The following is a 13362-nucleotide window of genomic DNA, read 5'->3' as shown; positions in this document are numbered from 1 at the left end:
CATAACTAAATCAGAATCAGCAACAGTTGAGAGCATCTGCTAACTTGGAACTCTTATCTCTAATATGAACAAAGTAACTGGTCTCATTGTATAGTAGCTGGTGGCACTTGTTCATCTATATCATATTCAAAGCAGGAATCCAATCGTAAATAGGATGGAAAACCAAGATAAAACCTTACAGTTTATTTCTTTATTAATCCAATTTATATAGCTGCCCATCTCACCCAAGGCAATTCTAGGTGGTGCACAATTATAGATACAATGTGAGAATGTAAAAATAGCAAATGCAGATAGAAAGGACCATAAAAATATGCCAAAGTGCCGGTGGCACAGTGGGTAGAATGCAGTACTGCAGGCTACTTCTGCTGACTGTTGGCTGCCTCAATTTGGCAGTTAAAATCCCACCGGGCTCAAGGTTGATTCAGCCTTCCATCCTTCTGAGGTGGGTAAAATGAGGACTCAAAATTGTTGGAGGCAATATGCTGACTCTATAAACCACTTAGAGAGAGTCTAAGTACTATTGCTATTGCTAAAAAATGGAAAATAAATAATTGAAGGAAATAGAAATGCCTCCCTCAACAATTAAATCAAAAATAGACTTAAAAATAATTAAAAAGTCACTATTAATAGCACTTAGACTTATATACTGCTTCATAGTGCTTTACAGTCCTCTCTAAGCAATTTGTAGAGTCAGCATATTACCCCAAACAATCTGGGTCCTCATTTACTGACTTCAGAAGGATAGAAGGCTGAATCTATCTTGAGGCAGTCAGGAATTTGTATTATTTAGCTGTCTTTATCTCCCTCATTTCTATTCCCTATTTGTCATATGCAGGGAGAAGAACCATGCATGACTGTAAAAATTGCAGTTCTCATCTAGGTCATGTTTCCTGTCTGGTTTACCTGAAGTCTCAATTGCCATCTTTAACAAAGGACCACCTGTATATATGAAGTCCATTAAGGGTTCAAAGAGCTATGCAATTATCGTACAACATTTCTTGCTAATACTTATTAATTATATCCATTTCTACTGTTGTTCTATATCTGTAAGTTAGCTAGTTCAACAATGAGTGCAGTAAGTGCAGATGACATTTTCAGATGTTGATATTTGGACAGATGTATAAGAATGCTCTTTTATATAAAATACCACACCCAAATTCATTGCTGAATGAATTAACAAAAGAAAATTTTCAGAAGTAGAAGGCTGGATAAGGTATTCCCGCTATTGGAAAATGTTACTTTCCTTCCTGAATTAACTTAATTGTGAGGCTTTTAGGCACTGAGTTTTGATTTAAGGAATACAGACTTAATCATTTGGATTTTATGATCTTTTGTGGAGTTTCATGTAGCTAACAAAAAATTATTGCAACACCCAGAAGTAAACCATATCTCAGAAGATATAAAATGGTTATTAAAACCTGCTTAAGCAAGCATCTTTAGTTTTATTTGATGCATTTTATTTATTTAGCATTTAGCATTTTAGCATTTTAGTTTCAACTTCTCCATTATTTGCAATGGATACCCCACCCAGTAGTTGTACTCTGCTACCCATATGAAAGAGATGTTCACAGGATATAATCAAAAAAGTGAAGATGGAGGCCTCGGTGTTATATTTGAAGCCCTGACAGTTTTTAGATGTGTTTCTCACACACAATGAAATTTTAAAAGAAAGAAGGAGAACTTTGATTGGCTATTGTGACTATTACCGTAACATTTTGGACAGTCATACACACATTCAATTATCTTCTCCTTATATAACATGCTTTTCCTTTTATTAGTTTGCATGTACCACACATGGTTTCCAGGAGAAAATTGCATCTTAAAAGCTACAGATAAATGTCATATTCCTTGATTTGTATTTCTGTGTAAGTTTATAGAAAAGTAGGTAAAGCTACATTAAAATGAACACTGAACAAAAAAGATTTATCAGAATTTTATCAGAGTGCTTACATTTCTGATAAATTTACACTTATCAGAAATGCAAGCACTATAGTTCCTTTCTACCTACATCTTACAGTCTAAAGTCACCATGTACATTTGTGTTTAATTACTTTATAGTTTGCTTTCTGCTACTACATTTATAGTTAAATATCTTTCCTTAGCCTGAGTTTGTTCTGCTTAGAGCACATAGTCCGATCTAGAATCATATTCTCCCTTTGTAAATGTTGCTGGATAACATCTGTTTTGGAAATTGCGTTGACATGTGGTTATATATCTTTTGATTGCCTGCCCTTCGGCATTTTAACTGGACCACAAAAATGTGTTTTAAATTGGCTCACATGATGGCCTCCCCTAATCAGAAAGGAAAAAAGAGTTGTAGTCTGCAAAAAAGTTAGCTGATTAATATAGTTATCCCTTTGCCATTACATTTGATATAAACTTTGTTGGATTACTGATGAAATACAAGGATCAGATTACTGCATTTAACTAGATCCAGGTCACAAGGCACCCCAAATCTGCCTCAAATATTTATATTCATATATAGAACAAATTTGTAGGTGTATGTCATTCTTTATTACTGATGCAGATATTACAGTGCCAGAAAAGCTGGGACCTCTAAGAACTTGATGGTTTATGAGGCATTTATCACTGTATTTAAATTCCATCAGACAACAGTCCTGTTTCTCAGGATATCTCCAAGAGGGATGAGGTGGGGGTGTCAAAAAATCAAAATGGTAGCTTTAATAATGTGATCAAAGCCCTGCCCCCTTTTCTTTAGATAATTATAACCTTTGTTAAAGCTTTTAAAGAGGAAGATAAAAATGACTCCAAACTAATATGAAGTAAGGAAGAAAAAAGAAAAAAAATCAGCTAAAAGCAAAAGGTATAAGAAAAAAAATAGAAAGGAAAATAGAAAAGAAAGAAAAAATGTATGTTCTTCACAGCAGTTGTTATCTACAAATATATGTTATCTCTCTCTCTCTAAAGTTACATCATATGACTCTTCTTTCTGTAGTCTATTCTGTCTAATCATCACATGTTCCCTTTTTTATGTTTATGCAAAAAGTCTCTTCTCTCATCAATAAATGTAAGTAAAGCTCCACCCCCTTTTTACATGACACATAAGAGGTATGGCTCTTGTGGACTGTCGTGTGGTCGTAGCTGCCATTTTGACATTTTTATTCTTACTTCCCACAAGGTAGATTGGATTGAAAGAGAGAGAATCATGGGCCCAAAGTGAGCTCCAGAATCAAGTGGAACTTAGGCCTCCAAACTCCTTATCCAGCACCCTGAAAGTTACTCCTATTTAATGTATAACAGAAGAAAATTTTTTACTCAATACATAGGAAGTTATGTTAATGTCAAATAACAGAATATAATATTAATTAATATGTATGAGTTCAAATGGAGTTTGGGCTTTTGGCTTGTTTGTTTTGTCTGTGTCTTATCTACTTGTTTATCTTGGACCTGCTTACTTTGGGGAGTGTTGCTTTCAAAGTGATAAATGTTGCCAAATCTCTGAATTATATGAATCCCTCTGCTTTTGACTGCTGAAAAAGAACAGAACAGAACAGCAAAGTTGAAAGGGACTTTGGAGGTATTCTAGGCCAATCCTCTGCTCAAGCAGAAGATCCTATACCATTTCAGACAAATGTCTGTCCTGTTTTAAGTCTATATTGTTTTTATTCTACAAGACTTTTTATGATCAATATCTCTGTGTGTTTCCATATTTTTATTTTGGGTTATTTGATTGTATGGATATTCTCCTCCTCCTCCTCTTCTATAATTTGTTCATTGAAGTAACTTTTTAAAAGTGGGATATTAATGATGAATTAAGGTATTAATGGTCTATAACATATTGTTGAAAAGCATTTATTTAATTTCCATCAAAAGCTTGGGGGTCCTCTTACTTATTCTCTGAAGATGGACTTGCCTGAGGTTGGGGTGAGAGGTTAGGACTGACTTACTAGTGGTTTCATTCAATGGTTTTGAAACATGTCCATAAGATATGCTATATCTGGTTTCAATTTCGTTTTCTTTTCCATTAAAAACCTCAGAGCTTCCTATGAACATTATCAGATGATGAAAATGAAGTAAGAGAGAAATGTGTTTAATGATACTGGAGGAATGTGGTACAAATGGGATACCCTTATACATTTTGCCAGATTTAATAAAACACTTTTATACCCTTCATAGCATTTTCCTTCCATTGTTAACATAAACTCTGCAAAATGTTAGTCTTGACACTGCTGAAATAATGCTGGATTCTTTCTGTTCTTGACCCATGTTCCTAGTTTCCTTGTTGTTTTGTGTTATTTAGATTCTGATTTTGCTAACAAGGAGATGCAAAGCTGCTGAATCAAAGAATAGCTGTTCAGTTTACTATCTGGTCCTTATCCCCTTTAGATTGGAACTTCTTTTAAAACTATCATGTTTATGTGATATTGTCTGATATTGTGCTAGCAGAGAAAAGTTTTTCTTCTTCTTTATATAGTATTTTTTGGTTGTTGTTGTTAGTTGCAGAGTCATGTCTGACCCATCGCGACCCCATGGACAACGTTCCTCCAGGCCTTCCTGTCCTCTGCCATGTTCTGGAGTCCATTTAAGCTCACGCCTACTGCTTCAGTGACTCAGTCCAGCCACTTTATTCTCTGTCGTCCACTTCTATTGCCCTCAATCTTTTCCAGCATTAGGCTCTTCTCCAGTGAGTCCTACTTTCTCATTAGTTGGTCAAAGTATTTGAGTTTCATCTTCAGGATCTGACCTTCTAAAGAGTAGTCAGGGTTGATCTCCTCTAGGACTGACCAGTTTGATCACCTTGCAGTCCAAGTGACTCGCAGGAGTCTTCTCAGCACTATAGTTCAAAGGCCTAAATTCTTTAGCGCTCAGCCTTTCTTATGGTCCAACTTTCACAGCCATACATTGCAACTGGGAAAATCACAGCCTTGACTATATGCACTTTTGTTGGCAGGGTGATGTCTCTGCTTTTAGTATGCTGTCTAGATTTGCCATAGCTTTCCACCCCAGGAGCAAGTGTCTTTTAATTGCAGTCCCATGTGCAGTGATCTTGGAGCCTAGGAAAATAAAATCTGTCACTACTTTCATTTCTTCCCCATCTATTTGCCAAGAAACGAGAGTGCCAGATGCCATGATCTTAGTTTTCTTAATGTTGAGTTTCAAGCCAACTTTTGCACTCGCCTTCTTCACCTGCATCAAGAGGCTCTTTAATTCCTTTTCACTTTCTGCCATTAGAGTGGTATCACTCTGTATGTATACAAATATTAAATTTTTCATGTGCACTAATTCCTAAAGGCACATCCAATGAGATATCTTTCTTCCAAGACCTTTAGTGTCTTTATCAGCTTTGACATTTCAATTCAACAATCAGATACATGATATAGGTTGAAATGAGGGATCATATCATTTGCAATTGTATCCTAGGTGCTCTTAAAGTCTTTAGAACTTTAGGGAACATTCTCTTTAATTAGTCCACCTTAATGGTACCACCATTTCCAACCATTGCTAGAAGACAAGGAATACCTGAATCAGATCCCAGGTTTTATATTTTTCCTGAAAATCAGTGGAAGCTTAGATATTTCCAATTTAGGAATAAGTTATTCAGAAGAAATGTTTTTCATTCACTTTGATAAAATAAAATTTACTTTAGAGTTCTTACAAAGAAAGGCAAAATCTCATGAAATGGCTGAGAAATTAACGCAAGCATTCCAGTATCTGAAATCTTTTAAATCTTTTGAATTTGTTGCAAAGTATCAGTTATCAGTTACATAGGAATGTATTTTTATTTATGTATTTATTTATCAAATTTATATAGCTTCCCATTTCACAAATGTGAAAAAAAACATTATTTTAAAGCATCCATTTTAAAAGATTATTTTCTTTTTTAAGTCTCAGCCTATTCAATGAATTAAACTAGACAATGCTTCTCTCATATTCCCAGATATTTCTATCATTTATTTTTACATTTTTAAATAATATCCAGACCAAGAAGGTAAGCTTCAAATTGTTTCCATTAAAATCAATGAGAGTTGTTAATTGTGATTGAATTTTGTCATTAATTTCTTAGGGACTAAAGCTTGAAAATGTCCCTTTTTTGATATGTATGATATGACACATATCATGTATCATATCCTTTATGATATCATTTAATAATTGGGCAACAAATATATCTTTGAGAAAAAGATTAGTTAGGAAAAAGAATGTCTCCATCAGTAACCCTTCTGCCTCTTTATTCATAGCAATTACTTACAATTTCTGTATCTATTCAAGAGAGTAAAGAAAAATATAGTCATTGTCATGATCATGAAATTATTAAAAAAGAATTGGTGTATATATAAATCAATAATTAAAGACATCAAGAACATTCTGCACATTTGTCAAGAATTATTGCATACTTATGAAAGTTGGTTTTCCCAAAAGTGACAGTCCTCATCTGTGAATGCCCTGGCATTCAAAATTATTTTTCTGTGGCTGGAATGATGCAAGCTGTAATACATACAATAAGAACTAAGCAGATTGAGGAATGCGGTGAACATTTATTGTTGAATAAAATTTTCTGTGCTGTATGTTGCATAAATATAAGCAAGAATTATTAAACTCACTTCTTCATTTTTCCCCTAGGGTTTTGGTAGTCCGTCTGGTGAATATTGGCTGGGAAATGAATTTATCTTTGCAATAACCACCAGTCAAAAACATTACTCTCTAAGAATTGAACTAATGGATTGGGAAGGAAGTAGAGCTTATTCACAATATGATAGATTTTACATAGGAAATGAAAAACAGAATTACAGGTGAGTGCAGATGTGATTTTACTTTTATGAGAGCCTTTTGAAATATGCATGTAACTGATAAGTTGGAAACCTACTGGAATCTTGAAAGTAAAAGAATATTGAATTTTGCTTTTAGTAGTTGGAGTATAAAATCATATATGAATCTCCTTAGCCTAATTCAGACTATTCAGTATTGTTTAGTCTGATTGTCTTCATGCACATCGGGGTCAATAAATAAGATGTTCTTATAGACCTATTGGGAGCATATATCCATTTGCATGGTTTCCTTTAACAGCATATTCCTATTTTATGGCTGTAGCTTTCTGATTATATTTCTTACAGTTCAGTTTGAACCATTTTTACTTTGCAATCAGTAAATACTCAGTGTCTTATTTCTTAGAGTACCAGGCATAAGATACTCTTGTAATGTTTTCTTTGTATTAATTAAGAAATATGTTCAAATGTTGTACTTCATTAGAAAGACTATGTTATACATGTCTGTCTATATTTAGTAAATAAGAAAATAAGCGATCTTAGAGATCTTCTAGTCCAAACCTCTACTCAAAGCAGGAAAACTTATGCCATTTCAGACAAATGGTTGTCCAATCTTTTCTTAAACACTTCCAGTATTGGAGCATCCACAAATTCTGGATGCAAGTCGTTCCACTGACTAATTGTTCTAATTTCCCAGAAATAAAATGGAAGGCTTTTAATATTATACTCCCTTCTTAACTTGAGGTTTTCAATTCTTCTTGGTTTGATTTTAACTTTAATTTCTCAGTGTGTATTTAACTTCCTATTTGCCCAGTGTTTATTCTTCTCTCTCTCTCTCTTTTCTATCCTCCAACCTATCCCTTTCTCTTTTTCCATTGATATTTGAAACAATTATTGCCAAAAGGCTAGTTAGTGAAATACATTTGTCAATGCTCCTGGCATCTTCTTTCCTGCATTACAACATTTCCAGTTGTCAAATAAAGAAGAGAGAATCTGATGCAATCACAACATCTTCTTGGTTATACAGCAAGAGTTACTAATTAAAGGTGTAAGGGATGAGGTTAGACTTGGAGATAGCTGTTGTGATTCCAAAAACATCAGGAGCAGCACAAAATGTACAGATTTGGCTTACAGTTGGGCTAAACTAGCTATTTGAACTTGGCTCAAATTAATGCACGTTTTGCAAACACCAGGAAAATATTGTTGAGGTTTTTTTCATCATGAAGAAACCTCTGTGTGTATCACATAAAACCCTAGAGATGAATATTTTCCCAGGATGGAAATAGCAGATTGAGAGCATAAATAAAGGTTAAGTTATTATTTTTCATTTAAAAGATAGTGATCTAATAAAGATAGTCAGAGTTCTCAGTTCTTACTCTAGCCAAGTTCAGCATCTTATTGGACCACAGAGTTTAATAGTCGACATATCCTGGTTTATGTTTTCTTTCAGCCCAGTTATTATTTAATATAATTTCAAAGTTATGGATGACTTTCTCTCAGTGATAGGTGTGCCTCAGACAAAGATAGAAGTACTGCAGCCCTCAACCGCAAACAATATTCATGGTCTTGTTAAATTTTCTCATGATTAGGAGGAGGCAGGTCCAAGGAAAGATTTATTCACAGCTTAACACTCAAACACATTATCTTACATAGAGAAGATTTCAAGTTCTATCACATTCAAGAACACAAGTCTTTGATTAAGTGTAACTTACTGTGGTTTCAATCCACACATACCTATCGCACTAATTCAGGGTAAGCAACATTATGAATAATACAAAAAATGAAGTAAAAACTAGTGGGTTAAAGTAATTAATATTAAAAAAAATAAATGTCGAAAAGGTGCTTTTTTAAGAGGCAACTGGACTTTCTTGTTTTCCTTTGAAGATGTTTTGCTTCTCGTCCAAGTAGCTTCGGCTCTGACTAGATGGTGGGGAATGAAAGGATTAATATTCCTTGAAGACAGCTGGTCATTTGCATTCATTTAGAGAGTTGTTGAGGCCATTTGGAGGTTTCTTTGTGTCCTCAGGGTTATCTGAGTAGAGCAAATGGATTTGGAACCTTCTTGGAACTGCTGAAAGGACTGTATTGTGGAGCTCTGTGTCCTTTCACTGTTGAACACAGATGCAGGCAGTTGGGCACGAGTCTGTGTAGTTTGTATCTCAAACTGAAGTGCAAATGGTTCCTATAGTCTGCAGTTTTTCTGGAAATCCATTCTTACTCCCATATCGTTCGAAGGAGGTTCATTCCAAAGTGCATAGCAAAATGTCTATGGAGATTCTCAATCATCCAGGTCATGGTTGCCCCAAAGGTGCTTTTTCAAGAGGCAAATTGACTTTCTTGTTGTTTTAAAACATTTCACTTCAATCTCCAAGAAACAGAACTATACCTAAATCAGGATTACACAACCATAGTTGCTCTCCATATATATTCTAACCCTAGAAACTACAGTATTCTTGCTTCTATTACTCCATGTACTACTTCACATCTTGTTCACACTTTTTAAAAGTCTCATTCCCTTTTCTCATTTATTGAAGTCTACCCAATCACAAATTTCTTTATTTTCCTCAGCCTCTCAATCGATTCATTCTTCCTTCATATTTTAGCTTAACTATTTGCAACCTTTATTCATTTTCTTTATATGATCAGACCACCTTAAGGCATGCATTTTTACTGCTTATCCACTTCATTATTCAATCCTTTATTATTCAAGCTCAGCAGAGATTATACTACTTGGGACTGCTCAGAAAACAACAACTGAATGAAAAACTGCTGGTGACCTTCTACAGCTGCACCTTAAAGAGCATTATAACTTACTGCACTTCTGTATGGTTTGCCAATTACACAGTGGCAGATAAGAAAGCACTCCAGAGGGTTAACATCATTGCCCAGAAGATCATTGGTTGCCCTCTCCCCTCTTTGGAAGAGCTTTATAGCTCCTGCTGCCTTAAGAAAGTTCAAAACATTCTCAAAGATCCATCTCATCCTGGGAACCCTTTTTTTGAACTATTACCATCTGGCAGATGGTACAGAATAATAAAAACAAGGACAAATAGGCTGAAAAACAGCTTCTATCTCAGGGCAGTAGCTCTTTTGAATTCCGCTGTATAGTGCAGTGTTGGTGCAATGTCAGGGGTTTTCAGTTCAATGTGCGGAGGGTGAAGGATGTGTGTTTGTGTTTATTTTCATGGTCATGGTCATGATGTGCACTGAAGATGGTGTTTGATTTCATTGTAGGAGGTGCAATGACAATAAAGTAAACTAAATTAAACTTATTCAGCACCCACTCTTTCTTGACTGTCTCTCTATTTATTATACATGTTTCCTAACTTATTTTCATATTTCTTCCAAATTATTCAGTTCCCATGTCCATGTATCAAAAAGGCAGAAGCATGAACATTTATACAGAGGCAGAAGCATTTACATTGGTTTTGTTTATTTTCCCAAATATTTACACCTCAGAACATACTCGCTATTACCTCCCAACCACCATCTATACATCATAAAATATCTCTATCCATTTCCTCAACTTTAAATTTTTAATCAAAGTACACAGATTTCCTTTCATCTTTGTATAGCTTGTGATCATTTGGCCCATTTTCTCTCTCAAACACAATCGCCTTGGTCTTTAAAATATGTTTTCAGATCCATACATTTGTTGTATCTCACTATTTAGCATTCATTACAAATTATTTCAGTTATTTCAGTCAGAACTGAAGTATCTTTTTGGATGAGATGCAAAATGTTTTCAAAGAAAAAACAAGAAGGTCCAGTTGCCTTTTGAAAAAAGCACCCTTGGAACAACCAAAATCTAGTTTTACCCCAAGCAAATACACACCATTTCCTGCAAGTGAGAATCTCTAATCTAAAGACTACCTTACAAGCCAACAAATCAGTTTAGTGTATATGTATTCAGAATATGCACATACTTGTGTATTTATATATTCAAGTATGTACATAGCAGGAAGAGAAAGAGAGGTGGGGGGGAATGCTTATGAATAATGACAACCCTTAGCAATATGCAAATTGATTTGTCTTGGGAAACTGACTTTTAGCCAGTTAACTCTTTTCATTTTGTTAATATACTAATGGTGGTTTTCAAGGCACTACTATGAGAAATGGTTACAGGCATACGAGTAAGACTTCATTCCCCTTTCCAAACACAGAAAGGCTACATACGCTGTTGAAGAACTAAGGACAGAAGTTCAATGCCATAGATTAGACTCGGTTCTTGCTTAGATTTTATCAATGTTCATTTCTTCTCTTTGAGTTCCATCGGTTTTCAGCTGTTTTATTCCGAAGATCTTTCAGGAGGAATAGCCTATTTATGTGCAGTCAGCCATCCAAATGGATGCTTTTCCCAAGGTGATGAAATGATTGATTACAATAATGATTCTGCATCGAATTTTCTGTTTAAAAAAGACACAGCAAATGTGATTCAAACACCACCATTTCCATCAGGAACAAAAATACCCAACCAACCAAGGTTTCCAAGTTGGTTTGGGCATTTGTTCAAAGAATACTAAAATAGAAAGATGAAAACAAAACAAAACAAAATAGGGCTGTGGGAGAAAGGAATATATATAAAAGGAATACATAAAAAAGGCACTCAGTGCCTTTTTTGCACTGAAGTCTCCTCACTAGATAAAGAACACCATTCCAACATTTCATTACAATCACTGATGTAAGAATTCAGAGTCTACAAACTAATCCATTGCATCTGAAAAAATATGGAAAATCATCTTTCATACTGTTCTGTAACACCCTATAGAAAGTTTGGACTCGGCCTGGATCAGTCCCAACTGGTGATTTCAGAAGTGTTCTGTTTATTCTCTGTGCTGTTTGTATTTCTTTCTTTCTACTACGTTTTATTAGTCTAAGAATCTCTGATTTGGTGCAGTAATGCTGAACACATGTACATTAAGAAATATCCTCACTTTTCAAAACCATACAATTATGAAGTTTTTTTTCTTCTGGGAAGTCAAGATCCCAACTAAAGTATACAGAGTATCCAAGAGCTCCCCAAAATATTTGATAATATATGACATTTGCTCAATTACATGGGGTGGATATTTGTATTGGATGGAGATTGTCTTTTACATTACTTTCCTGCACAGGAAATATAGAGTATGATATGTCTATGAATCTATATAAGTGAAGGCATTTGTGGTTTAAAGATTGATACAGTTTTAGATCATAGACAAATATACATTTGTTATTCCATTGGCCCGAATGAATCCTCAGATAGACTTATCAGGAAATCGAGTAAGTGGGAGAGAAAGATTTGCAATCATACAGACCAATTCGTTTCAGGAATGACTTCAGTTTAATTTTGTTTTTTCTTATATGTTTGACTCAGAATAGTTTGGCCAGAACAGTTCTTCACAATAGAGACATCTCTGGCTTAATTGCCCCAAGATAAAATATAAAGTTCTCCACTGATTCTCCAAGCAAAAAGCATATGGATCACTAATAAAATAGAATGGTTGAGAAAAATATAAGGGAAAATGGGCAGAAAGAAGCAGTTCAGCCTATCCCAAAGGCAGAAGTCTCACTCATCCCCATCACAGTTTGACCCAAAGGTGCTTTTTCTGGAGGCAGCTGGACTTTCTTGTTTTTCCTTTGAAGATGTTTTGCTTCTCATCCAAGAAGCTTCTTCAACAGATAGGACAGTGGGGAATGGAAGGATTTATATTCCTTGATGTTTAGCTATACAATTTGGGATGAAACCCTTTGAGTGGTGTGGGACTAGGAATGGATTTCCAGAGGGAAAAAAAAATTGCAGACTACAGGAACCAGGACCACAACTCAGGTGACCCCGAAGACACAGATAAACCTCCAAGTGCTTCAACAACCCTCTAAAAAGGATGAAAATGACCATCTGTCAGTAAAGAATATAAATCCTTCCATTCCCCACTATCCTGTCAGAGCTGAAGAAGCTTCTTGGATAAGAAACGAAACATCTTCAAAGAAAAAACAAGAAAACCCAGCTGCCTCCAGAAAAAGAACTTCTCATCCAAGACACTTCTTCAACTCTGAAGAGCTGAAAAAGCTTCTTGGATGAGAAAGAAAATATATTTTCTTGGATGAGAAAGAAAATATATTTTCTTTCTTCAAAGAAAAACCAGAAAGTCCAGTTGCCTCTTGAAAAAGCACCTTTGGGACAACCATGACTAGGATGACTGAAAATCTCAGAGTTATGTGAAGCGGCTTTAATGAGTTTGCATTACTTTGACTAGAGTGGTTGATTCTGAAGATGTCTTTGCTTTATGAAATTTATGCAGCAATTTTGAAATGAATATATCTGATTATATTGATACTTTGTCTAGTCCAGTACTGTTCAGTCTGATTGAGAATGCCTTCTGCCTGGCTTTTGTGTGTGTGTGTGTGTGTGTGTTTGTGGAAAAGAAAGGAGTTTTGTGGACTATTGATCTTTCACTACCAGTATGGAGAACTGATTATCTGCTGCTGCCTGCTGCTTAAGATGTCTGGTTATTGAGCTTGACATGGTTTCTTGATTGGTAGCCCTGTCTCCTTTGACAAGGAGAAAAACTTCGATTCTGTTTATAGAGCTAGAGGCAAAGAAATCTCTGGACTGCATCTACCTAAGAAGTTTTAAGCTCCCTTGCTCAGATTTCTAAGA

At 35.1% G+C, this 13362-nt stretch overlaps 1 protein-coding gene across 1 annotated transcript in view; it reads left to right on the top strand.

Moving 5' to 3' along the window:
- ANGPT1 (angiopoietin 1) overlaps nt 1-13362 on the top strand; it is a 127292-nt gene that overhangs the window by 93938 nt on the left and 19992 nt on the right. Inside the window, exon 7 of the mRNA XM_026703561.2 lies at nt 6580-6749. Coding sequence (XP_026559346.1) covers nt 6580-6749 — 170 coding nt within the window. The remainder of the gene's footprint in view (nt 1-6579; nt 6750-13362) is intronic.

This window comes from Pseudonaja textilis, chromosome 3, assembly GCF_049901715.1.
Source record: "Pseudonaja textilis isolate UNSWEBS1 chromosome 3, rPseTex1.2, whole genome shotgun sequence".
NCBI classification, from domain to species: domain Eukaryota; kingdom Metazoa; phylum Chordata; class Lepidosauria; order Squamata; family Elapidae; genus Pseudonaja; species Pseudonaja textilis.
This window is presented reverse-complemented; position numbering and strand designations above follow the sequence as displayed.